Source organism: Dicentrarchus labrax, unplaced genomic scaffold, assembly GCF_905237075.1.
Source record: "Dicentrarchus labrax unplaced genomic scaffold, dlabrax2021, whole genome shotgun sequence".
NCBI classification, from domain to species: Eukaryota; Metazoa; Chordata; class Actinopteri; family Moronidae; genus Dicentrarchus; species Dicentrarchus labrax.
The window spans coordinates 15,587,353-15,614,670 of NW_026136704.1; the positions used below are offsets into that span (position 1 = coordinate 15,587,353).

The 27,318-nt window shown below is 38.4% G+C and overlaps 1 protein-coding gene across 1 annotated transcript in view; it reads left to right on the forward strand.

Moving 5' to 3' along the window:
- rasa2 (RAS p21 protein activator 2) overlaps positions 1-25,985 on the forward strand; it is a 28,462-nt gene extending 2,477 nt beyond the window's left edge. The window contains exons 2-23 of the mRNA XM_051399528.1: positions 697-820; positions 5,781-5,884; positions 5,975-6,069; positions 8,288-8,364; positions 10,974-11,057; positions 11,450-11,522; positions 11,720-11,796; positions 12,342-12,443; positions 14,666-14,819; positions 15,096-15,244; positions 16,228-16,342; positions 16,860-16,934; positions 17,062-17,185; positions 17,547-17,653; positions 17,768-17,851; positions 18,094-18,245; positions 18,895-19,001; positions 19,646-19,728; positions 20,254-20,462; positions 21,378-21,481; positions 22,363-22,543; positions 22,672-25,985. Coding sequence (XP_051255488.1) covers positions 697-820; positions 5,781-5,884; positions 5,975-6,069; positions 8,288-8,364; positions 10,974-11,057; positions 11,450-11,522; positions 11,720-11,796; positions 12,342-12,443; positions 14,666-14,819; positions 15,096-15,244; positions 16,228-16,342; positions 16,860-16,934; positions 17,062-17,185; positions 17,547-17,653; positions 17,768-17,851; positions 18,094-18,245; positions 18,895-19,001; positions 19,646-19,728; positions 20,254-20,462; positions 21,378-21,481; positions 22,363-22,543; positions 22,672-22,702 — 2,411 coding nt within the window. The 3' untranslated portion in view covers positions 22,703-25,985. The remainder of the gene's footprint in view (positions 1-696; positions 821-5,780; positions 5,885-5,974; positions 6,070-8,287; positions 8,365-10,973; positions 11,058-11,449; positions 11,523-11,719; positions 11,797-12,341; positions 12,444-14,665; positions 14,820-15,095; positions 15,245-16,227; positions 16,343-16,859; positions 16,935-17,061; positions 17,186-17,546; positions 17,654-17,767; positions 17,852-18,093; positions 18,246-18,894; positions 19,002-19,645; positions 19,729-20,253; positions 20,463-21,377; positions 21,482-22,362; positions 22,544-22,671) is intronic.
- The last annotated feature ends 1,333 nt before the right edge of the window (positions 25,986-27,318 follow it).

Here is a 27,318-nt window from a genome sequence, read left to right on the forward strand (position 1 = left end):
AGTGCTGTGTTTGAGTAACGGCTGTTTTGCTCTCCTGAAGATCCTGGTTTTAACTTATCTGGCTTTGATTTGGTAATTGGCTATGTATGTGTTACACAAAACCCCATGCCATGTAATCTGGGTCTGCCTGCCATGTAATGCAAGCGTCTGTGTTACAAAGGTGTTTTGTTATTTGTGAATCAGCGCTGTACCGTCAGCATTGGTTATGCTGAGGAAGTCAATGTTTCATGTTTTTAACCACATAGGAGCCTCAAGTCTGCTTCAGCTACATCCGCTCTGCAGCTTACCCTTCACTGCCAGAGCCCCAATATGAACATGAGGATGTTGATTTGTAAAAGCAAGATTTAAAAGTGTAGTGTGTATGTTTGCACAAACATATTCTTAGATTGATTTTAGTGAAATTAACCCTTTCTTTTATTTAAGGACTCCCCCCGATTGAGATTAAAAGAAGGAACTTACTCATTGAAATGCATTCTATATAATATATTTATTATTTTTTATTGTAGTTGTCAGGCTTTAGGACTGCCACTTTAGTTCACTTCTCAGTGAGATTAATATTTATAACTGTAGACTAGAAGTAGATAGTTTTTGTAATTAACTTATAATAATTACTTAATTTTTCCTTTTACTTGAGAATAACCATTGTTGTTTGACGCCAGACGAGATAGTAATCATGTTCTTCTCTCTGTGCCGCAGGTGAAGCTAAGAACCTAGGACCAGTCTCAGGTCCAAATCGGCAAAGGGATCTCTGCACCTTTTGCACCATAAGTCTGGATCAGGAGGAGGTGTTCCGCACCAAAGTGTTTGACAAAAGCGTCAGGTAAGCCGGTTAATGGATATTGTACATTTCCATGTTGATTACATTCCTTATTCCCTTATTTTAGTTTATAGCTGTTAGTGTACTTTGCTGTGTTCATTATGTTAACATCACAGTAAACTCTGGCTTACACTTTAATTACATTTCATACCAAGTTACACAAAATGCAACTGGACTACTTACTTGACTCTGCAGTCTCAGGAAAGGTTTATATTTTTATTTGAATGTACCATATCAAGCATATTCTTGGCTCTTTGCTCTGATGTAGAGAACGGGCTAGCTGTCTTCTTATTCGCAGTGTTTAATTATATTGCACATATCATTTCTCTCATGGAATTGGTGGGGTGGTAGTATTTGGCAAACTATGCATTGTCACAAACTAAGAGCAGTTTAAAAAGGCTTGTATAAAATAGTAGAGGTCATAGAAAGTGTGAAACTACCGGCAGTAATATAGTGTTGATGCACCTGCAGTAATCCAGATAAACAGGTCCATGTCACCAGTTGTGTCATTGAATGTTATGAGTCGTATCAAAATATTCAATGGTTAGTTTCCCGGAAAGTGTGATACTTAAAGCGGCCCAAAGGAAGAAACCATTAAGCTGAGGAGAAATGATTGCAGTTGTGTACACACATTTCAGCATCTTGGGTTTTTTTTTTTATCATATGCACACATTGCACACCTCATCTGTAGCGAGTAGTGTTGGCTATACAAGAAATCCAAACATATCTGTTTATGAGCAGGTGAAGGTTTCGGGTTCAGTGTCTTATTTGTGTCATTTCCTCCTCAGAGTTAATTTTTGAACTAGTAGTGAACCTTTTGTAAGTTATTGGATGTGTAGCTTAGAATCAGGTCAATCAAGAAAAAATGTTAAACCTTCACAGCTTTACAAATACAAGGATTTGCTCCCATTCTCTAAATATAGTGTATAATGTATTGAATGCCAAGTTTCTGACGGCTCATCTTTTGGAACTTAGAGGACATTTATCATTTTCTTGACACATTACTTTGCTCGATTTACTGAATAACTGATAGATCGTTTAGATAGTTTTATTCTGTTTATTTAGAATGATGTAAATAAGTTAAGGAGGGCTAGAAAAGAGTCACTGCGACTGTCCATTTAATGTAACTTGTATCTGCTAATGCAATAGCTGTTCAACTACCATGGTTGCTTAAATTAATACAAAGATAATATATAAGTTTCAGAAACAACATTAAGAACAGGAAAAATGTTATGAAGTTATGCTTACATGGCTTGATTATCCCCACTTTAATAATTTTCTTATTATGAATGCTTTTGAGCATAGTGTAAGACACAGCTTACTCAATTTAAAATACAGAATGATATGGCCTAGAGCGTTTAGAGACATTACTGTGGGCTGCTGTTATTCTTCATATAATTCACAGTTTGTTTTTTTAGAATCAAAGTCAAAACAAAGCAGAAACACAAATTAAATAATCTGTTGAGGAAATCTCTCATGTGGAAACAGTTATACTGAACTCTGGACCATTTATGTTGGTTACAAGCCGGTCATGTGGGAAATGTCCAGTTTGAAATTCAGTCATTTGATAACATCTTACGACCTGTGAACGTGTGACTCAGAGCTGTATTTGTGCAGGGGACCATTTTAGCTGGGAAACGTTAAGTGATTCAGAATGAAATTTGCTATTTTACCAATAGCCACATGTTCACAAGCAATAAAGAGAAAAGTGTGGGAGATGGGCACACCAGGAAACCTTTCAGGTTTCTGTCTACATCATTGCACATCTCACTGTAAACACGGGCCTGCCTTCTCTAGGTATTTCACAACAGCTCTTTTTATTTTTTTCTCTCCTGATTTCGGTGCTGTTCAAAAAGATTTTGCAGTCTCTGAGGAAGTGTGTCCTCCCACGCTCTCCCCTGTCTTTCTCTCTGTGTTAGTCTCAACTACCTTAGCCTCTGTTTAGCACATCTTAATAATCTCTCAAATGTGGCCCACTGTTTTTTTTTTTTTTTTTTTATTTAATGGTGCTTGACCTCATGCCTGTTGTATGGGCTCCTGTTTCTAATGGTTTAAAGGCTGTATGGAAGCTCTAATTGCAGCAAATCCCTTGATTAAAGCAGGCATGGTCACACAGTTGTAGTCAAGTGGCTCTACCTTGCATTCTCACATTATATAGAAGCTAGGATGACAACAGAAGGGAAGGTAATGTAGTGGGTGTGTGTTTGAGTGTGCACAGCATAAGGAGGTTACGAGTGCATAATTCCATGTGATGTTGAGGAGGATGTGTGGGTGTACACTGGATGTGTTGGCCAAACCCAGTGCGGAAGTGTCAGGCAAGATATTTCACCATCCAAGATGCATAAATTGTAGAGGAAGGCATCCGTGTAAGGATTGAAGAGCTTTAGGACCAGGTCCTCTCGATGCTCGTAGTGAATATTTATACAGATATCACTGTTTACAAGGCTAACTTCCAGGTCCTGATTCCATTTTTAAAAACTGATAAATCATTATGTCACATGACCCATAAACTCCAGTAATGTTTGACAGGCAAACACAGGTTAGGTTATTTTATACACCAAGCAAGTGTCTTCCAGGTTGTTTAAATGCCAGCTGCCAATTAATTAATTTGATGCTACATTCTTCTTTTCCCCAAATGAACAGACCTCCAACCTTTTGTAAACTTTAGATGACTTGTAAGAAGAATTCAAAAGACAGGTTGCAGGTTTACTTGAACATATGAACAGGTAATCCAGCACAGCTGTCTAAGTACTGTTCAGTCTGTTTGGGACAGGTGGTCCATGTGCAGGCAGCACGTACATTGAGGTAGTGCTTAACCTACAATCAGCTATGTCAGATCAAGCTGTCTAGCTTGCGGTCTTGGTCATGAGGTAGTTATGCTGGCAGGATGCTTGGGCCCTCTGTGTTTGTGCCAGCTCCTACAGGGCAGTCAGTCCTCTCATGAACAGAAGAGATCTAACCACTTAGCTGCTAGCCTACATTATACAGCATTGTAGCACATCATGCTTAATGATTGGAGATTTCATGTTCTTCCCCAGTGTCTAAATGGGTTTTTTTCCAGGTGCTCAGATTTAATCCGAAATACGAGTTGAAAGATATACTGGTTTGGTGGATCAAACTTTTAAATTTGCCCATAGGTGTGAATGTGAGTCTGAATGTGTTTTTTGTCTACACCTGTCCAGGGTGTACCTGGCATCTCACTAGGCCTGGATGATATTGCTGAACAAAATATTCTATATTAAATAGAACTAAATATTAAAAAAATAAAAAAAATAAATATATAAAAATATATAAATATATATATATATATATATATATATATATATAATATATATATATATATATATATAATATTGATGCGTATCCTGATTTGGCTAATGTTTCTAATTAGCCTTTAATCAAATTGATATTTAATGCAATGTTATACTATGAATTGCATCAGATGGAACTCACTCACACACACACACACACACACACACACACACACACACACGTAAAACAAAAGTCTCAATAATGAATTATTGTCCTTAAAATCATTAATTTGTAAAAAGATGATGTATTACCACATGATTCCACTGAGTCCATATATGACACTGCACAGTGTTCGTAGGTATAGCAGATAGATGGATGTTTATTATTCTATGTGTGTTTACTGGTTTCTAATGTAAATGTTAAGGTTGCCAGTAGAATAAAGGATTTTCTCAGTAGATGGTTTTTCCTTGGTTTCTTATAGCTGTATTATCTGCCTGTTGTACAAATAGCACTTTATCAACACTTTAGTGTCCAGATATTATTATTTTTTTTTTTGTCTTATTTTGTATTTTCACATTAAATTTGGTTCAGGAACATAACACAAAATGGACATCACAGATAATTGTTACAGGGCATGTACACTGTTTTGACTGCATATTGAAAAAGGTTTTGGAGCAAATGGATGGCAAAAGTGACACACAACATAGCAAGAACATTCCCCACAACCCTGATGAGTCATAAGGGCACCCTGTGTTGTCCACCTTCTGCTCAGTCAGTTCATTTCCCAGAAAATTCACAAATCCTGTGTGGATCATAGTTCTGCTCAAATATGATAGCGTTATTACATTTATTTATTAATCTTTTATATTTTATCATGATCTGTATCGTTGTTAGAATTGATGATGTAGCAGTACATACACACGAGGAATTTTATTTGGTGATCACATGATTTTGCTGTACAGAATTAGATCAGGTGGACGGCAAGGATGTAGTTTAGGAAACTGTAAATATATAAAGTAGACAAAGTGACTAACTGTTTGCAACTTGCAACAACACTCTATACCAGTGGTTTTCAAACTGGGGTGTAGGGGGACACAGAGGCCCTTGAGTGGGTTGTAAGTGGGTCCAAAGGAGGAATAGTATATTTTAGTTTTTCAGCACAGTTTTTGGAAGTTGGAAAAACAAGGAAAGAAATGGGGTTGGCAGTTTTGAGTGATTATAAGTTATAGTGATCCTAGTTTGATCGTTGAATGGCTTTGAACACTTTTATATTTATATTTGCCAGTAGTCAAGAGCCAACTTGTAAAGCTAAAGTTAAAACTGTGTGTTTAGGATTTTTACTGTTGCAATTTTTTCCCACTTTGTTATAAGTGAATAAGATTTTCAGACTCAATAAAAGACTAAAAAGTGTTGATTTTATTTTTATTTTTTACTGTAGTATTTATGACACATAGACATTTGAAGTGGTAGACTACACTCCCCCAAAAATTTGTCTTTTAAATCGTATAACACTACAGTCAAGAATCAAGCGTCAGCCTTCACTAATCATTAAGTAAGCCTACGCGTATGTGTCCCGGTACGAATAAGGCAATCGGGCCATAGCCACTAATCTGGTCACACATTACACCACTTACTGCACTCTTTCTCACTCACATCTTTTTCCCCAGAGGATGCAGCCTTTGCTAATTTAAACCTCTGCCTTTATTTACAGCCCTTTCTACGGAGAGGACTTCTACTTTGAGATCCCACGTCCGTTTCAGTGTTTATCCTTCTATGTTTATGCCAAGATCGTTTTCCAAAGGGAGCTATCTGTTGGTAAGTTGCATTAAATAAGGCATTTACGCAAGTATATTTTCTCATCTGAATGGATGAGTTGAAGTTAAAGGTGTGTGTGTGTCTCCACAGGCAAGGTGTCAATCCGGAAGGATGACCTGTGTAAATACAGTGGGAAGGAGCACTGGTTTAGCCTTCACCCAGTAGATCCTAACTCAGAAGTCCAGGTAATTTAAAAGTTCAATGTTTTAAATGACGATTCACAAATACGCGATACATTTAATGCCCTTTGTTTTTTTTCAAATGATCTCTCTTCCTGATTTTACATGCTTGGAACTTGCCACTGACGTTTTTGATAATGACACTGCACCACTCCTTTCGGGCTCGGGGGATGCATGCTTTCACAACTCACAGCACCCCAACATAACTAGCAGGAAATTCACTTGCACGTAGTCTCACATTTGCATACAGATAAGGTCATTTCCATGTCAAAGTGAGGTTTATTAGTCTCTGTCCAAGCTGGTGTCTTTTTACAGTTTGAAAACTTGTGACACGCTCAACGCTGTTCACCGATTGGCTGCTACTGTAAACCCCCATCGAGTATCGCAGCAGTCTGACCGCAGGAAATGAAATCTAATACAGAAGACCTGTGGTCGGCATGTTTTTTGGCTTTTGGCAACCTTCTGCACATTATGAACACTTCAGTGTGTATTTTGAGTGGGAATTGTTTGATCACTGTTATGAACGTCGTTATTTAAATTTTCACTTAAACAAACAAATCTGGGCTTTAACATATTGTTTCAAAAGACTGGATGAAATTCATGAAGCATTTGTCACCAACTCGTTTCTATCTTTCTTATCATTGAATGTAACTGGTCTGACTGCATACAAGATGGTTACTCAGAATTTGCATGCTGCCTGAATCCATGTAGTCATTGTTTTATACAACCAGTATGTCAACCTGACCAAAGCCCAAGCCCATATTCTGAGGAAGTCGATACTCTGTGGGGTTTGCAAGGTTGACAACTACTACCACTGAATTTTCTATAAATTATTAAAATGACAGATTTTATTTTAAAATTTTAAAAAAAATTGGTTGTAGCTGATTAATGTAGTTAGCTTGGCGCTGTAGCATTCACTAATGATACTATAGCTATAGTCTTGAATTACGAGGTGGTTTTGGTCCACTGTCGGTCTTATGTGAATCTGTCTTTTGTTTTATTTTCTGCCTTTCAGCATTTAATTGATAATTGTTCAGAGGTGCAGTTCTGTCTTCTATCCCAAATAGGGCATGTATGTGGGTTGTTCTATTTCAGCTGTACATATCATTGATCAGATCAGTTTTTATGGTCTGGTTGCATTGGGTGAAACTACAGCACACCACCACTTCTGTTCTGCTGTAGCTAACGTGTTGACTCTAGCTGCCATTAGCCCACGCCAGGCTATTCTGGGTATGTGCTGCTACACTGATTCACTCACAAGTAGACACTTTCAACTGCAAAGTTACATCAGTGAGTGATGGAGGTGTTATTGCAATGCCTCTCTGGCGTGTTTTGTAGTTAAACAGGAGGTTGTGTATGTACCCTGTGTGCGGCGTTAGCTCATATTCCAGTGAACCTGCTTAGCTAATAAAGACAACTGCAATGGCAGGACAAACGATTCACACTTGTTTTTGTTTTTAGAGGGCATATTCATTACCTGTAGGGAGGATGGGTACATGTAATGTAGGTGGTAATTTGCTGATGATATTGGCTCATTTGGATCCTTGCAGTAGTGGATTATATTGGCTTAAAGGCCTATCTTGCATCAGAAAGAACTACTTGCTATCTCAGCCAAGTGCTGAATTGCAGAGACAGAGTGCAAGTGTGTGGGTGTTTTGTTTAGCTTTCTCTCCCTTGCTCTCTCTCTATCTCCCTTTCTCTCTCTCTCTCTCTCTCTCTCTCTCTCTGACACTTCCGAAGGCGAGACCGGCAGCCTTCACCACATCCGACCCCGTAAAGATCCTTTTGAGTGATGACAAAATTCACAGCTGCTGTGGCTCTTGTCACACACGGTTCCTCCATTAACCTAAAATGAGATGAAGCATGATGTGAAGCTTAGCCACAGGTCTAGGACTGGGTCTAGAGAATAAAAAGATAGCAGTATGAGAAATGACTGTAAGAGAAACAAGCAAACGTTTCAAACAAAATGCAATGAAAATAGTTTATATAGTTTTATATGGGTATAAAGAATATCTGGGTTAATGATTTGTTAAAGGAACCACATTTGACGTGTTCATTTTCTCACAAGCGCACACTGCATCCCACATTTAATCTTATTTTACAACCCAGGCATTAACTTAGGACTTGAAACTTTTTACTTGTTCCCTGGTGTAAGAATGAGATCTCATGACTTGAGTAATTTGTAACTTCTCACCGGTCACTCTCCTCTCCTCATGTTCAACAGGGTAAGGTTCACTTGGAGATGCGATTGAATGAAGTGATCACAGAGAACGGCTCAGTTGGTCAACACTTAGTAGTCCGGTGAGTACCAAGATTCCCTTTTATTCCGGTCAAATGAGCTCTTAATCCAGTGGGTTGTCAGGGAATTTGAAATCAAGGTAGAAATTTAAAAGCTGAGAATTGCACCAAATAATTGCTTCGACTTTAAGAAAAAAGTTTGCAAGTGTTTTACATTGGTATGCATTTATTCACATGTATCTTACATATACATACATAAAAAAACACACACAGAAAGCATCGGCTACACATTGTGTAAACCTCCTACAAAGATAGACTGAGCCTGCAATAACATAATGAAAATGGGAAATTAAAGAGGCAAAATGTTCTATATTGTTTGAACCCTTGTCTTGTGTGTCAACTATATAAAACATATAATATAATATAATATACTGGATAATCAGGAATAACAGAAATAAATACAGAATTGTGCAGGAAACTGACATTTATTAATCCAGTTTTTAAGTTTCTGATACTCTTTTCTTTGGGTTTGTGTGGTTTCAGTCTTTGTCTACAATATTCCCCAAACAAACAAAGTGTGTATTGTAGCTTTGTTTCTCAGCCAATAACAACAGCTCTGCCAGTCAAAGTATTTTCAGTTGTGTACATTTCCTAAGTGATTGTAGGCATGAGTTTAAAACAACTAAGAAATGCACTATTTGTGTTTTGCCTACTACTGTATCCAAACTGGACATCTCTAATAGTTCAGACAGAGGTATATGAGAAAGAAACCAGAAAGAAATAAGTTAAAGAAGGGCAAATCTACACACTGTTAGTGTCCCAAATGTCTAGGATCCCATCTCAATATGTGTCCATTGAGGAGATGGGGCACATAGAGAGGCGCATTTGTTGATGGGTTTAAAAGAAAATCATGTTAATGTTCTCTCACTTTGCTTACTAACTTGGAGTTTGTTCAATAAAAGGAGGTGCTCATTGAAGCATTAAGAGCACATAAAGTGCACACACAAGTATATGCATGAGTGTGTCAGACCTCATGCTGTTTACGCGTGTTGTTTTGCATCCCCCATTCATACTTGGAGAGCAGGGTAATGAGGAGGAAGTGATGGCATCTGAGCAGGAAGCCTGCACTTCTCACACTGCAACCGCTGTGGTTTTCTGCTGCCGTCATTCACTGTGTAACTCAGATTGTTGGCTTAAACTGTCAACCTGCTCCCTGTCAGCCCTCATTGTATATACATGGATGATGAACACTTCAGGCTCCCCAACATCAGCATGACCGGACAAGATAGCAAAGTTGAAATCAGAGGTGTAGAGCTTATCATTTGCACTCTTCTAGTCATCCTGTTAACGTGTGATTAGTCACCAGAGATTGTCAAAGTAAAGCAAGATGGGGTTGAGTTATGAAAGAGATACAAAGGAGACTAGGGAATATTGTCATGACACCCTGGAAGATGATACATAAACATCCTGACATTTGCTCTGCTTGGCTTGTCCCTCTGGCTTCACTTAGTGATGGGCTGAATTCATTCTTATTCTCTGGTGACCCCTGCTTAGCAGCCACATCCTGTTTAGGGTGCCTACAGTGTCTGTTTGTTGTCACTTGAAACACCTGTGAAAAAAGCAGTGGTCCCTGTGTGACACGAGCCAAACATGAGGGCAAAGCACCAGTTTATCTGAGCATGGAGCTGTTTTATATTTTTGACAGTCTAATGATGACTCCATGTCTGCTTTAAGAATTGAGGACTTGGCAGCAATGTTGTTTTTAAATGGTGATCTGGATAATTGATGCCAGATTAAGCAAGCATGAGAACTGATGAAATAAAATTAAACGTGGAAAAAAAATTTGAATTGCATCCAGTCCAACAATATGTTAGCCGTCTGTGTCCGGTGTCATTTCCAGGCATCATCATCAAACAAATACAGCACTATGTATGAATCAATGCTGTATCAATAATTAGAAATGGCCATTATAATGTGTGTATGCGTGTATAATGTTAGCTTTATACAGTAATTATTTTCAGCAGCGTTGGTGGTGTGGAAAGTATTGTTTTGTATTATGATATTATGATGGGCTATTATGAGACTTTTTGAGCTAATTTGTTTTAATTTTATTATTTGGTTGGAGTTGATGCCCACCACATTTGTCACACTGATTGATTACTTGTTCTGTAGGGTGACATGTATTCTTTTACCTCAGGGCATGTCAACACAAAAGTTTGTAAGATTGTGTCTGGTTTTAAAAGTTATAAATGTAGTTGGCATTGGGAAACATTCATTGTTTCAGAAATATTTTTTCAAAATAACTCCATAATTGTCCTTTTTTAAGTAAACCCCTGTTGTCTTTATTCAGTGTCGTAAAAATGCAGACCACAGAGGGTTAATAGCAAAAACATTTCCACTCAGGCATCTGTTGAACCAACAAAAAATTATTTACCATCAATGCTCTCAAGACAGAGTTGAAAGCTAATCCCTCCCAAGGTCTAAGTCACTTTTAAAGTCTGTCCATTCATAATTGCTTGAAATATTACAAGTCTTGCTTATCTTGACAGGACTATTTAAAAGGGTGGACTGCTGCTTATCTGCAACGATGTAAAGAAAAAAATATTTGTGACTAGTACGTACAACTGATAATGATAAATGAACCCTCCCTATGTCTCTGTGACCTCCTCTAGGATAATAGAGTGCCAAGGACTACCTTTGATCAGTGGGCAGAACTGTGACCCCTATGCCACCGTGTCACTTGTTGGACCTGCCAGGTAACCCTTTCAATGCCACACATGTCCCACACAACAACATACACATATATCTTTGAATGTTTTAAGTATAGAAGTGTTGTTTGCTGCTTTTAACTTTTAAATCGAGATTCTAGCAGTTTCCTTAAATAAACATTACAGTTTAAGTTCAAAGACAAAACACCGGAGGAAATGGAAGTAAAAACTAAACTGTAAAATGAGACCCATCAGTTTTACTTGTAGAAAAAAATTACCGGTCATTGGTAAACGTCACAAATATTATGTCATCCTGTATGACCTGTGAATGTGTCCTGTACTGATTTCTTGCCCCTGATCTCAGCTAGTGTCAAACTAATATCTGCCAATACTAGTTTTTAAAATGTGTGTATCAGAGTTTCTGTAATGTATCTCCTCAGGTCTGACCAAAAGAAAACAAAAGTAAAGAAGAAAACCAGCAACCCTCATTTTGAAGAGACCTTCTTCTTTGAGGTAAATTCTGCAACACACACTTGACGACTACTACTACTACTACTACTGCTACTACTGCTACTACTACTACAACACGCTGTCTAGTCACATCATAGGTTTCAATTGGTCTATTGGTCGCAGCACTGTTAAATTACTTGATAAAACCAGCTACTTGTATAAGTTGACTTGTAAATAAGCCTCGACATGTCCATCCTCAGGTCACACGGTCCAGCAGCTACTCTAAAAAGTCTAATTTCCAAGTGGAGGAGGAGGACATTGAAAAACTTGAGATCAAGTAAGTTGTTTTTTTCTCTCTGTCATCTGTTTGTTTCACTTTCTGCCCCCCTTCCCTTTCTCTCTCCCTCTCTCCCCCTCAGTTCCCCTCAATAGTCTTGTCAGAAGAAAAATGATTTCTTAACAACTTCAGGACAAAAAAAGTGAATTTAGATCTGGTGTGTTCTGACTGCTGATAGAAAGCCTTGGTTTCTGGTTAAGGATATGTGGGGCTTCCGTCACAGTGGACTCATAGCTCACTGGGTAAGACTAGACAGATTCAAAGGTAAACACTCATGCATGGTTTTGAGGTTTTGGATTTGAGGTGGTGTTATTGCACGGGTATTGTATTGGCTTCATGCACCAAGCAGGTAAGCACCACCCAGTAGTGACATTTATTTTGTCCCTTTTTTTTTTTTTTTTGCCAAATTAGAATTGGGTGGTTTATGTGTTTGTGCTGAACACACACAGCAACAACAAATGTGTCTTACTTGATGGACATGCAGTTTAATAATGTACATTAATGGATGAAATACTTGTTTCTGTTTCCATCCTCTACCTTTGCAGAGTTGATTTGTGGAACAATGAGAATCTGGCTCAGGATGTGTTTCTGGGGGAGACGCGGGTCCCTGTCAAGATCCTGCGAAATGACCACATCCACAAAGCCTGGTGAGGACAGAACTAAATGTTTACTCTTCACTAGAAATGTGGACAGGACATTTCTTTATGATGCATTGTAGTTTTTTCCTTTTTCTTTTTTGTTTGCTGTGTCACACCACCTCTCTCTGAGTCATAACTCAGTCAAGTTGAAACACAGACATTGTACACACGCTGCTACAATCTGCTAAACTCACTCTTTACTGTGGCGGTGGATCTCCGGTGTCCACCGAAGATAAACATCCACAAATCCATTTAAAAATAAAAAAAGGTGTTTCTTACAGCTCCAGATCTTGGGTCTTATCCATTAGATTCAATGAGCTTTTCATGTACTGCCACGGCTGAAAATGAATAGGCCCATTTTAGATTTCCAGGGAAGATAATAGAAGACTAGAAGACCTGTGCAGCATACATACATCCGCCCTGGCTCGTGTTTATGAACCACAGATCAGATTTTCTGTGGGGGTATTTTAAAACAAATACTTATAAGTTCAAACATGGATAGCCTGTCTCTCTGGTAGAGCTTATTTGACTGTGGAAACATAACATATCCCTGACAAAGACTGAGGTGTTTGTTTCTAAATAAATGTATTGGATTGTTTGCATTAAACAAAACCAAGCCAGACACTGCTATCCTGACATCACGGCCCAGTCACCTTCCTCTTAACCAGATCAGATCTTTTACGCTTTAGAGGTGGAGCTTATCGCTTTGGAAGTCTTTCTGTTTTAGGAACGCCTTCCTGTTTATCCATTAGGACAACTTGAACTGTCATTACAAGGTGATTTGAAATATCTTCCTAGATTTCTCAGTGTTCAGTGGTTTTTCCATTGTGTGGGTGTTTCCTAGCTTTGCGTCAGTGTAGGTGATGTGGGATTATGCCAGATAGCAATCTGTTGGTACATGAGGGCTGTGAGTTGAGAGCGTGGGTGGCTTTTTGCATGGTGGCAGTACCTCATGTCCTATGTTTATGCTGGAAACGGTCCATTTTGCACACATAAAAACTGCTCGGTGTCATGAAATCAGCACAGGTGATCTGTTGATCAGCGAGCGTCTCTGCCTGTGTACCATGATTACAGATCAACAAGCGTATGGACAATCCTACAGTATGTAGCTGCAGCTTTTGAAACACTGCAGTTCAATTCTGCATTTAATCATTTTGTGTTTTGCTCCACCTGTTGGCTTTTACAGAGATGTACATGCTGCAGAAATATGAGCAATATTCTCTTAAACTACGTAACAATTCATTTGATTTTAAGTGGAAGTCATCCAGCCCACCAGAATTGTTAAAACCACAGGGAAAATCAGAAGCTAATGGCAAAGACAGCTGTTTGATTTATAGTATACAGGTTAGCATTAGCTTTATTGAGTAGTACTTTAAACTCCCTTTATGAGGAGTTTGCGCAGCTTTCATGTTGGTAATGCTTAAGAGCAACAGTAGCTACAGTAAAAAATTCTCTGGGTGTATTAATGTATCCCTAACAGCCTGTAGAATTATACATTGGACACTATTGTATTTTAACACATAACTGATCACTTAGTTGATGTACTATTTGGTTGTGTGTTCTGTTTTATCAGTTCACAAGTAGTTTTCATGCTTGTTAAACCGCAAACGATTTCTTTCTAAAGGCAGCATTGTTAGTTAGAAAACAGTGAACTTCCGTCCCCTGTCTTCACAGAAACGCTGACATTTACATATTACTATTTACAGTGTCGTATATCTCTCATTCACTGACTCATAAGGTGCTTATGTATCTTTTGTGGTGTTGTTTAACAGCTTCAAAGCACTGTACCAAGAAACTATTGTCCCGTCAGCATGTTCAGCTGTTGTTTTTAGGTTCAGAAAGGTCGTTTTATGTTCGACCCATCCTATATTTAGGCAAGATGTTGTATGATGTAAAAACACACTAAAGGTCATTATTAAATCAAAATTTTGACCAAAGAACTTTTTTTTTCCCAGTCCAATAAATTGTCTTTTTTGGCTGTAATTGACACAGTTGGTCTCTGACGTGTTGAACAGGTGGTTTTAGGTCAGCAGGCTCAACCATCCCATCAGCCTCTATTTTCTTAAGGCGAAGTAATGAACTTAGTGAAATTATTTAGTTGATTATTTGGCCTGTGTGTAATTTTAAGTAGGTTGATTTAAGAGAGAGGTTAATCATAACATTGAAAAGTGTTTGTTTTTCCACACATAGCAGCTCACAAATATGGTGTCTTTCTTCCTGTGGACTCACAGGTATCTCCTCCAGCCTAAAGGGAACGGCAGCAAGTCCAAGTCTGATGATTTGGGATCTTTGCGTTTAAAGCTGACCTACATAGAAGACACGGTGCTGCCATCTGCCTGCTACACACCACTCTGCAACCTGCTGCTCAAATCCCCTGATGTGAAGGTAAGACAGTAGCTCAAGTTACAGTAAATCCTAAGATGGAGGGAAAACATGTAAAAGAATGTACATTGACACAGTTACAGAATCAATGTACACTGACGCCTTTCTGGGGCTCATTTAGGAGCCAAATGCCCTTAATATAGCATTTATGGTGGTGTAGCTTTCCTTTGTGTTATCCGTTCACATTTTTTAAAATTGTATTGAAATATGATCATGGAATTAGTCAGTCTAATATATTTTCCTTCTCCATTTCTTCCAATGCCTCTCTGCCTCCTTCAGCCCATCTCGGCGTCCGCAGCACACATCTTGGGGGATATCTGCAGAGAGCGATATGAGGCTGTTCTGCCCATGGTTCGACTGCTGCTCCACCACAATCGCTTTGTGCCTTTTGTCTCTGCTGTGGCAGCGCTAGAGCTGGACAACACTCAGTGAGTACTCGCATGTATACCTACAGTATGTAGATGCGTGGACACGTGCATACAGATAAATGTCATGGCCCACACTGTTACTTCTCCTTGGCTTTAAAGTTAAGTTCCTTTTTTTGACAACCTTGGTGTTATTTTTGCCATCGTTCTTTGTGGCTATGATAATGTAACCAGTTGAAACAGGAAGCAGCTCTGAAATAGAATAGACATCTAAAGGAGCATGTGGGTCATTTTCAAGTTTCCTTTATTTTCACTTTGATCATTTTAAAGCTCTCTAACAATATCACTGCATCCATTTAACTAAAAAAAAAAGGGGTCGCCAGAATCATCAAGCCTTTTTGGTTTTAAGCAATTTATTCATGTCTGTGAAGAAAACTATATGACACTTTTTAAAGTTTGGATTATTATTCTAGATACTAATTTCTCATAAGATAAGGGCACACCTATACTCACAGAGCCTTCACTCTCTATTATCCTTTAATAAAACAACCAAAGAGATAAGTGTGTATGACACAGAGACAGAGAATTGTATAAAAAGTTCCTTAAAATATCAGGAGAACTCATCTCTGATGCAATATTTACAGTTTTACACAATCCTTGGGTGATTAAAATTTGCATTCATATAGTTTATCATTTCAATTATGTCATATAGTCAGGGGTCATAGTTACTCAATGATAGAAAAGGTTGGGAAGCACTGCTCTAAAACTAGGACGGTGCATAAAATGTCATACCCAGATGCTGAAATTGAAGAAGGAACGATGACCATAACTACAAAAATACAACCCAACTCATAAAAAAAGTTGTTTTTTTCCCCTTTTTAAAAACTTTACAGGACTGTCAAACCTCTTAGATGCTAAAACACAATGAGTGCTTTAATGAAGATTATCTCAGTTGGTCCAAAATAATTACAGAAACAACTGTGAACTGTGATCTTTTGTCCAGAAAAGTGGTTTTAATGTCTGTTGGAATATTTCTGTCCATTCAGGGAGGCTAACACTATATTCCGTGGCAACTCACTGGCAACACGCTGCATTGATGACATGATGAAGATTGTGGGAAAGAATTACCTGGCGGTTACCCTGAAGCCTGTAATAGATGAGGTATGACCAACAAGGAGACACACACACACACACACACACACACACACACACACACACACACACACACACACACACACACACAGTATAGATGCCAGAATGGGCATGAGTCACTGAGGTCAGTATGGGAATGGAAAACTTTGAAACAGCTGCCTTTCCACTACAAACAAGCAGATGTACAGATGCAATTGGTAGGTTTGAAGTTCTTACAGGATGAGTTGGTTGAAAACCTCTTTCAGTAATAAATTCTCTAAATGGATTGCATTAATGAGCTGTTTAAATTAAAGTTGTACATTTCTGACTTTTCAGTGGGTTTTTCTACTGGTCTACTCGCATCTGCATAATGTGCCATTTTGTATTCTTCATCATCTTCATATTTTGTCTTTTATCTGTGACTCCGTATTGCTGTTTATTAAATTACTTATTGAATATTAATTCATTGACATGTCTGTGGGGGGGAAAGCAAAGATAATACATTAAGCCTGACCCTAATTGTTTTTGTCCTTTTAATCTTCCATAGATTTGTGAATCCAACAAAACATGTGAGATAGACCCCATAAAACTAAAGGAAGGTGACAACGTGGAGGTCAACAAGGTAAATGCACTTGTCTCTCCTCATTTCAAACCTCCACTGTATCATTTCATCGGCCTTTACCTTCAAGATACTTGGTGTCCTCTCTATGTCAAATAAATGTAAACTAATGTTTTTGTTACCTTTGCAGGAAAACCTTCAGGGTTATGTCCAGAAAGTCTTTTCCTCCATCACCCAGTCCAGTTCCAGCTGTCCCCCACTTATGTGTGATGTCTTCAGGTCACTGAGACACTTGGCCTGCAAACGTTTCCCAGGTAAATGCCAGAGGCTGTATTAAAGGCTATGGTCTCATTTTTGCAGCCACTTAGTCAGAGAAAGGCTTTTACTACAGCTCTATATCCGTAGCTTGGTTTATATTAGTTGGTTTAATCTGTTAAAGATTAGTTTAATCTTTAACACATTAAATATAAGAGCTTTTACAGTGTGTTAATGGGTTTATATTCATGTCGACCACCAGGTGGAGCCAAATCTTGAGTTTCATCTTACAGTAGTTATATTCTGCCCACACCCTGTCTGTACATACATACTGTATGCTTTGTAAGACTTGCTAATCGGTTAAATGAGTTTGTTTTTGGAAGCCAGACTCAGTTGTTAGCATCTTCTTTCTCTCCACAGCTGACCCACATGTTCAATACTCAGCCGTTAGCAGCTTTGTGTTCCTGCGGTTCTTTGCAGTTGCTGTTCTTTCTCCGCACTCATTCCAGCTCCGTTCCCACCATCCTGTAAGTGCACGGGTCTGGCACCGTAACTCACCATTCAACAAATATTCTGGAGAGCAAATTGACATGTGGCCTGTACAGTACATTGTCGTCATTGTACGTTTTCTTTAATTCTAGGATCCTGAGATTTCTCGCACACTCACACTCATCTCAAAAACAATCCAGACCCTGGGCAGCTGGGGTAGTTTGTCAAAAAAACTGGTAAGATTAACAGCAAACATGAGAAATAGCTAGTTAAAGCAAAGTAAGAGGAGTCATTACTTATTGATAAAAGCATTTGTGAGACTGATGGAACTGTAGTCTGGGCTGAATCGAGAATACGTTTAGAGGAATACTGTAAAGTGTTACGTATAGTATAGCGTATGTATTGTGTAATTGTCATTAAACATGATCAAATGCAGCGTTTTAAACCATTTTGTTTATATCTTTTCTCTCTTTTGTAGTCTAGTTTTAAAGAAACCTACATGTATGACTTCTTCAAATCATTCCAAGAAGAAAAGTGTATCGAAAAAGTTAAAAAGTTTCTCGATGAGATCTCCTCTAATGTCAGCAAGGAGTCCAGTGGGCTGGAGGACGCAGTGGTTCTCAAGGAGGGGTGAGTGTTCATCATGAGCCTGGATAGGATCATTATACTGATGGCTGTTGCTTCTTTTACCACGCTACCCTACAAACCTTGAGCAGTCTGTCCAGAAAAAATGTCATATATTTAATGTAGAGTAGACCTACTTATTTATTCAAAGAATTAATAGTCGCTGACATTAGTAACCAAGGCTAAAGAAAGCTTCAGATACTTACCTGCTGGGAGGAAGTTAAAGTAATCAGAGAAGTATAGTCTCCCTAGAAATCACTTCTTTAGAGATCTACAAGTTAGTATTTTTTTATTAGCAATAAATCCCCCCCAGCTCCCTAACCGGCCCGAGACTACGCCTTTGGATAGTTTTCTAACACCTAAGCTAAAGTGGAAAAGCATGTTTTATCTTTTTATGGTGAGATAATGTACACGTGGTTCCTCTCTAGACTCTGTAAGGGAGGAAAACACAGAAGAGCTCTGGACAAAATATTTGATATTATGATTAGATTTATATTTCGATGTAACTGGAGCCTTGTTTCAGTATAAAAACCCTTTTTGAAAACAGAAAAAGGCTGAATAAAACATAATTAAATTGTACTGGTCTGGTTATTTGCTTACTTCCTGTGAAACATGGTTTATATTTTGAACCTCCATCTTGTGTGTGTCCTTACAGGGAGGTACAGAAACGTGGCCAAGGGAGAAAACGCCTTGGCAAGAAAAACTTTAAAAAGCGATGGCTCAGAGTGACCAACAGGGAGCTCTCCTACCACAAACATAAAGGTGAGACCAGTTTCTCTCATCTCATACTCCAGCCATCACAGTTTCACCCCAAACATGCAGCATTAAACCAACAGGAGATGGCACAGGCTATGCTACATTTTTAACCACCAGATGTCACCAAAGACTTTTCCAATCCTACATATAGTGGAGGTGCCAGTTTATTGGTTGGATTTATTTGCTAAAAGTTAAGATGTTAACAATGTTGTGTTGTAAATTAATATTAAAAACAGAAATTATTATTATTATTATTATTAATGGAAAGCCAGCATATGTATAAAATACTGTGTATTGGACTTCTTCTCTACTTGCACATGTGACTGGACAGATGTACGGACTATTTCATCCAAAGAAATACAGTACGGTGGTCACAAGTTAATAGATATATTCATTAATAGGATATTAAATTGCTTTTATATTGTGTGACCTATGAGACACATTTGATAGTTTGGAGCACACTGATAGTCTAAGTGGATGTCTTTTAGAAATTGCCATAAAAATACAATGCCTTAATTCACTTACAGCCTCTTATATTGTCTAATTTTACAGGGGGCACATTGTTCAAAACAAACAGCTTATATATTACATAAGTTGTCACTGTGTATTTTTCTTAACATATTTTTGAAAGAATGCCTTCTGCTTTCCAGGAAAAGAGGCCCTCTGTATCATCAATGTCAAAAATATCCAGGCGGTGGAGAAACTGGATGAAAGTGCCTTTAACCGCAAAAATGTAAGCCAGTTCCCCTCAGACACCCAATCATCACTTCTAAAGTATGGCCCCTGTGTAATACAAACGTTGTCCTAGAGCCAGTTGAAACAAACAAATGATGATTTATTGTGTTTGGTAGTCTCATGAGGATATGCTGACTGTCCAGTTAAAATCCAGTGTAAATGCTTTGGATGTCAGTTTGGAAGTTGTTTGCCACTCCTCTGTGCTCCTCATGTGCCTGGAAAATCTTGAACACTTGCAGCCTGAAGCATTTCGGACATGAACGAGTATCGGAAATGACACATTTGAACAAAATATCCTGGAAATTATCAGCTTTTAATGTGAATCATAGTAAATCTCAGTTTGTTACAGTTGAAATGTTACAGGAATCACATATGTAAGGGCTGCTCTCATTGTAAGCATAGATACACCTGTTTTGTTAAAAACTGTAGGATGTTGAAAGTGCCCTGGAAACGACCTGGAAATTGATAAGCAGTAACACTGCTGTGCCTTGGCTCTTAAACAGCTCCGCTTCTCTTGTGTCAGATGTTTCAGGTGGTCCACTCTGAGAAGCCTCTGTATGTGCAAGCAGGAAACTGTGTAGAAGCCAGTGAGTGGTTGGAGGTCCTGGGCCAGGTCAGTCGCTGCAATGAGGGACGCCTGGCCACCTTCCATCCGTCAAATTACACCAGTGGAGCCTGGCAGTGCTGCAGAAGCCAGAGTAACAACGCTCCGGGCTGTAAGCCCTGCACAAGGTGAGTCTTTGCCCACATCACCACCACCAGGACCAGGAATTTATCATCTATGAAGTAGTTTTGCATTGTTGCTGCTGTTTTGTGGGTCATGTGTTGCAGATCACAATAAGCACTTAATAAAATTGCTCACTGCTGCTTTGAAACACTGCCAGTAGTGGTAACTTTGACCAACCATGTAGACCAGAGCTGAGAGTCATGAAAACGGGCACAGTGTCTAGAATGAGTAGATTTTGAGAATCTCTCTAAAATGGCATTACGTTTGAAACATTTGACAAATAGCCCATAACTATTGTAGCAACTTGTCCAGGAAGCTTTGTAGGAACTAAACCACACTTTATTTGATAATTGTTTGAGTGGAAGTATGTACTAAAGCAGAAAATGTTCAGCAGACCCTCATTACTGTAGAGGCAGGCTTCGGCCTTTCTGTGTTTTTGTTTTTTCGACCTACTTTTCCACCTCAGCGTGGCTTCTTCCCAAAATCCCTTCTAATATAACACAGTTTTACAGCAGCAAATAACATAAACTTCCTTTCAAAAAATGTCTCAGCAAAACCACTGATGCCATTTTCAACTAAAATAAATCATCAGTTTAAAAAGAAACCTAAAGAATTTGTGGATGGCTTTGCTTTTTTACTGTAGCTGTTTTCACTTTAATGCAGAATCTGAAAAGATCCCTTTTAATCTGTCCAGTCACTGTTCACCCTGCAGGTTAAAGGTTTGATGTTTACTTTAACTGTCTCTGTGTTTCCTACTTGTGTTTGTTGTTGTTGTTATTTATTTAATACATAGAGCTTACAGAAAATACATGCAGAGCTCAGTTGGATTGCTGTTTTATCTTTAACAAACTAAAATATTACATCCTCCTTCTCTCTCTGCCTTTGACACCTCGTTATACTTATGTTCTGTCCTGTTTCAGCGTCGTGGTGGCCAACCTGCAGCTGGACATAGACTGTGACCGGGAAACAGAGAGAATATTCTCCCTCCTCTCCTCAAATGACACCAAGCTCCAGAACATGGAGGGTCAGTGTTCGTACATGAGATAGTCTGTTTATTAGAGCGTGCAGGATTTGATGATTACACTGGTTGCCAAATGTCACAGAAACTCCCTCACAGCTCTGGTGGCGTCTTGGAGAATGACATCATTGTGTGAGCTCAAGACCCGTGATAGTGATTTATGTACGCCTATGTGTTAATGTATCTGTTTTTGTCGTTTCGATAATTCGCATGATAGCAATTAAGGAAGTGACTGAGTTAAATGTGATGACTTCAGTTTTAAGGGTGTTTGTGGTTATATAGCCAAATATCACAAATCGTTAATCTCAAGGGGGTTTAAATCAGCATGGTAGAATTGCATTATAGACAATCAGGTAAATAGTGAAGGACTACTTGCTCTTTTTATACATAGTTGTCTTATTATGGAACAACACAGCATAAAACAGTGGAATAAGACTTTTTCCCCCCTTCTTTTTTTTTTTTTTTTTTTTTTTTTTTTTTTTTTTTAACCCTTCCCTGGTTGAAAAACAACCCAATTTTTTTTTTTTTTTTTTTTTCCCCCATTGTTCCCTTTTTTTTTTTTTTTTTTTTTCTTTTTTTAAAACCCCCTTTTTTTTTTGGGTTGGGGGAAGGAATTTCCTTTTTGGGGCCAAAAAAAAAAAATAAAAATGGTTGACTTTAAGAAATTGATTATAAGATGAAGCCTGTGCTTGTGAGAAGTTGTCAGACAGAGTTTGTCAGAGACATTAATTTGTAGATCTGAATCTTAACTAATCCAAGATGGGAATATGTCTACATTACAGACCCGGCTTATGTTAACTTGTCCAATGTCCATAAAGCCTTCACTGTTCATCTGCTGTTAACACTTTCTGAGCTGCACTGTATAACGATGTGTTTCCTCTCCATAGATGCATGTGCCAGTATGGCAGTGTACCAGGGCCCCCAGCGGGAGCAGGAGGACTACTCAAAATTCACCATTCAGGAACCCAAAGAGACCTTTCAGACACTCAAACAGCTCCGAAACGTCATGGAGGAACTTCAGAGGCAGCACAATATCAGGAGCGACAACACGGCACAGTATGGGAGCCTGTAAGTCTGGAATGCTATCACTTTATGTTACATCTATACTGTAACACACATGCACACGTTATTACTGCTGCAATAGACATTACTGCTCCTACTCACAGAAAGATAAGCTACCTTTCATTCTGTTTCAGGGACAACCCGATCGTAGGGAAAACCTCCTAACCAGGGCAGGGCGGTGTGGCCTGAAGCAGCCATACCAGCAGGTGTCCGTACACAACAGAGAGCCTAAACACGGTCCTAAAGGAGCCCTGGTAGTTGTCCCAGCAAGCAAACCCGCTGTGTGTCAAGGTGAAGAACGAACTATACACCCTGACCTCCAGACATCAAGAGTCCACTACAGCAGTGACAGCCTAAGAATGGGAACCAGAAGGAGCTTTACCTGGATCTCTCCTCGGTCCTCGAAATGAACAAACCCTTAGGTGCTGTCGTTTTGTTTGGCACCTCATATCCTCCTCCTCCTCCTCCTCCTCCTCCTCCCCCCTCTCTCTGCATTGCAGGTCCCTATAGACTCTTTTCCTTGTCTTAATTTATGTCCTATTTTACGTCTACAGCTGTGTGGAAAAGGCATCATTAGATGGTGTGTGAATAGGCTGCTAATTTTTTTTATTCACCTGGTTTTATATCAACAGCTGTGATGATGCTCTCCTAATCTTTTAAGGTTTTGCTCTGACACTTGTCTTGAGTTGATTGATAATCATCTTTCTGGAGGTTCGTCCTCTATTTGTGCCCCTTTTATCTTTCTCTACTCCTTTTTAGTGTCCTTCCTCTTCTGAACAAATGTGTATATATTTTCAGAGGACAGTTGAATAGATGAAACCGATCTGCCTTACTTTGATGGATGTTTCGTTCACATTAAATGCTGAGGGAATAATAATGCAGAAGCACTTTAAATATTTGGAGCACTCCAAATGGAAAATGATTAGATACTTGGTATCAGCTTTCCCCATTTTGATCAGTTACATGATCTCGAGTACATCTATGTGTAATTCCTGTACAATAACATTTATAGCCTGTAGATTTTAAGATATTTTTCTCGACCAAAGACAATTTCATAGGTTTGACTTGAAAAAAATAATTAATGTATTTTGAATACAAATGTTTTAAAAATGGAGATATATATGGTTTCTGTTCATGTTTTTGCTAACATATCCTTTTACTTTTTAGTGACTTAAGGCAAGCAGACTGCATGCGTTCAGTTTAAAGACCTGATAGCACATGATTGTGGTGTAGAGTTGTATTTCCCTGTGATTGTGAATCGTATTGGTACGGTATACATCAGATCTGTGCTGTCACGTTGAGAGCATCACAACATATCTTTAGTGGCTTATGTAACAAACGATGTAGAGGAATCAATCGGAATAATAAATTATCCCTGTCATCCCTAAATTAGCCCAGACAATCGTGGCAACCAACAAACACATTCTGTCCCTTTCTTCTTTTACTTTTCACTCCGCAGCTCCAGCTGTTGTACTTTTGGAGGTTTTAGAGAATTTGTTTGATATGTGGCACTGTGCGGCTTAAAAGTTGAAAAGTTAGTGTTCTTCAGCTGTGAGTCACAGCACTCCACCGCCCGAACAGTCAATACAAGTCTGTGTAGTAAACAAGTTTAAAAAGTGGATACATTGATGATGAGAATACACATTAACACAGTCCTGATATCCTGACACGTTTTAATCCAAATCATATCAGAGCTACATCTGATCAATACAGTAATGGAAAATTAGCTATCAATAAATTCTTTTCAGAAGTTTTCAGAGCCCAAATGATGTCTTAAAATTGCTTAAGATTTGTGATTTTTGATCTGTTCGTATTCAGTTTATTATATGAAATCCTTAAACTTTTAATCTCCAACCAGCAAATTCTCGGTCCACTTATCGATAAATCAACAAATCACTTTTACGCTGGATAAAACTGTTGATCAGTCAGACTTTTTCAACCCTTGTTTTGTCTTTTTGTTTTCCATTCTTTGCCCGTTTGAACAATGAAGTGTTGAAAAGATACAAAAGAAACTTGAATTTAAGTTGACAATTAATGCTGATAATACAGGGTTAACCGTGTATTTTTCTTTGCTTGTTGTTGTTTTCAGAAGTTTTGTCTTTGGTCCGTCATATATTTCTAACATGCATGTCTTGTGTATTTAACAATATATTTTTCTAGGAAAATGTTTTTGTATCTTTTTTTTTTTTTTTATGTGTTTCTATACTGGTACGGTACCTTGTTCTTCGTCTGCAGTGCTTCTCTGAGGCTGTCCGCTTTTTGTTTTTGTCCCAGAGTGGTCCCTTTACTGACTGTGTGTGGTTCTAGCTGCTGCCAAACCTCCACTTGTTGATAGCTTACCGCAGTGTTACTGAAGTGAATATTGTGTGTACAGTAATGTCCCACGAGCTGCAGCTGGCACTGACTATGTTCACATGCAGGCTGTAAGTGAATGAACTGCCTAATCAGAGCCAAAATACAACTGTAAAATGGTTGATTTTTTTTAAGAAATTGATCTTTGGATGAACTTTGCCTATGCTTGTGAAAAACTGGACCAAATTTCAACATTAATATGTGGATCTGAATCTTACTAATCACAGCATAAAGTTATTTTTTTTGTATACTGTAAAAGCTTGCATGTCAACTCCATTGCTAGTTTTAATAAGGGCCAGTAAACTAGCGGTTAATGTCCTCTGGTAGTGTGCTCATTTTCGTATGAAAGTGAACATGTTTTGGGTCTTAATTTCCATTCATTCGGTCACTGAATAATGCTGTTTATCTGCTTTTAATAAGGGAATGTTCCACCATTTTGTTTTTCCGTGTCTGCACATTGTCCTAAAATATAAACAGTCCTTGTCAGGATGGAGATGAGATGCATGTGGGGAAACGCATGCAGTGGCCTGCTAGTAGTTGAAGCGTATTAGCACAACAATCTTCTTGACTCTGATGTGTTGGACTGCGGCCAATTTCATGTGATCATTTTACCAAACCGAAAGGGACATGATGATATTTGCTTTGAACTGTTCTATGAATAACATCAATCTAGGTAGTATGCGACTTGCACATGTGATGTGTGTTTCTAAGCACTTATTATCCACAGAAAGGAGAAATTCCAGATTTATGCAAGAAGAGAAATTGATTTCTGGGTCTGTCAAATCAACAATAATATCTAAATACTTTTCAAATACAGGCATTAAAATTGCCAAACTCTTTTTGTCCTGCCAATGATCTGTTCTGTAAGAGAGAAACAATCATAGGATGTTTTTTCTGAGATCTAAAAGCTTCTTCCTGTCTAGCGCACAGTCAATAGTTGCAGACAGCGGAGGGCAACTCACTTCTTCTGAATGTCTCCATACTGCTCGAGTACAATGTCTGTTTTTTTTTTATACACATTAAATATTTTATTTTCCATACATGGTCTTTTCTGTGTCCATTTGAAACAATTTACAATAAACACTTTGCCAACGTGTCTCCTCTGTGTGGAGTATCTGTGCTTCCATTGAAAAGCCAAATATCAAGAATTGACTCCAGGATATTTGAGGTTTTTTTAATTTAATATTTCATGTGAGAGGCTTTATTAAAGCCTCAGTGTGATACTCAGCTGTACAATGATGTAGTTAATTGTTAAAATTATCTCTTGAGTGCTTACATAAAGCTGATTTTAAAAAAAACAACAACCTTTATCCAGTATAACGGTTTACATTTGTTACAAAGAACAAAGCACAGAATGAAAGAGATCTGGAAACAATCAAAGATCTACCCAAAAGTCTTTAATCATGCTCAAATGAAATAAATTGTGATCGGTAATAACACCGCCTTCACTGATTTCTAGACCTTTATATGGCTTTGAATTTGGATTTTGCTCATATTAACCCCTTTCATCACTGCTTTGCTCCTGGAAAAAAGGCCAAAAAAATGCATATGACTTAAAGATGTATAAATGACCCTTTACAATCCTTTACTTTTCTTCAGGCACCCAGCTGCTTTAAAATAAACCTACTGCACTTCAAAGCAAGAAGCCAGGCCTAGAGTACGTACATGTGATACATAATATGTAGGAAGTTTAAAGAGGTTTAATTGAAATTCAATAACCAGCTGTGAAAATATTGCCCCATGGTCTTCAAACCCTTTAAACTTTGTGTGGAATTATTGCATTAATTGTACCAAGAGGCAGTTCAACTTTATTAATGTGCTTGTTTATTTGATTCAGTCAGAATTAAACCTATGAGATATAATTCTTATAGGCAGTAGCAGTTAGAGTAAGAAACATTCATCCAGGGTTTTGTTCCAAGTTTTGGATCTAGTGCAGATTTCATTACTTCGTGTATTATAGTTTTAGAAAAAAGTGATGTGTTGGTTTGATTCTTCCAAACTCTGAACCCATAATGCCCCACTGGTGTGTGTACATGGTGTTTGTTAGTTCCTGATGAGCAGCTGGCAGCCTCTCCCATCAGTGTATGAATGTGTGTGTGAACGTGACATTTCGTGTACAACTAAGGTGCTACATAAGTTCAGTCCAATTTCTTTTTGTCCAAACTATTGACCTGCTTTGTTCACATGGCCATTAAAACATAAAATGTGATCCTTTCTTTAATCCTCAAACTGACTGACAGAGGTTTTACACTTAACACCACAGCAGGAGAGAGCGTGAGGTTTGTTGTCGTTGGATGTGGTGGCGACCCTTCAGGTAGGTGACGGTGGATCCCCCACAGTTTGTTTGACATCTGTTGAAGTCTATAGATGGATGGCAACCTCCAGCATCCACAGCGAGGCAACGCTCACCTTATTTCTATCTATTTTCA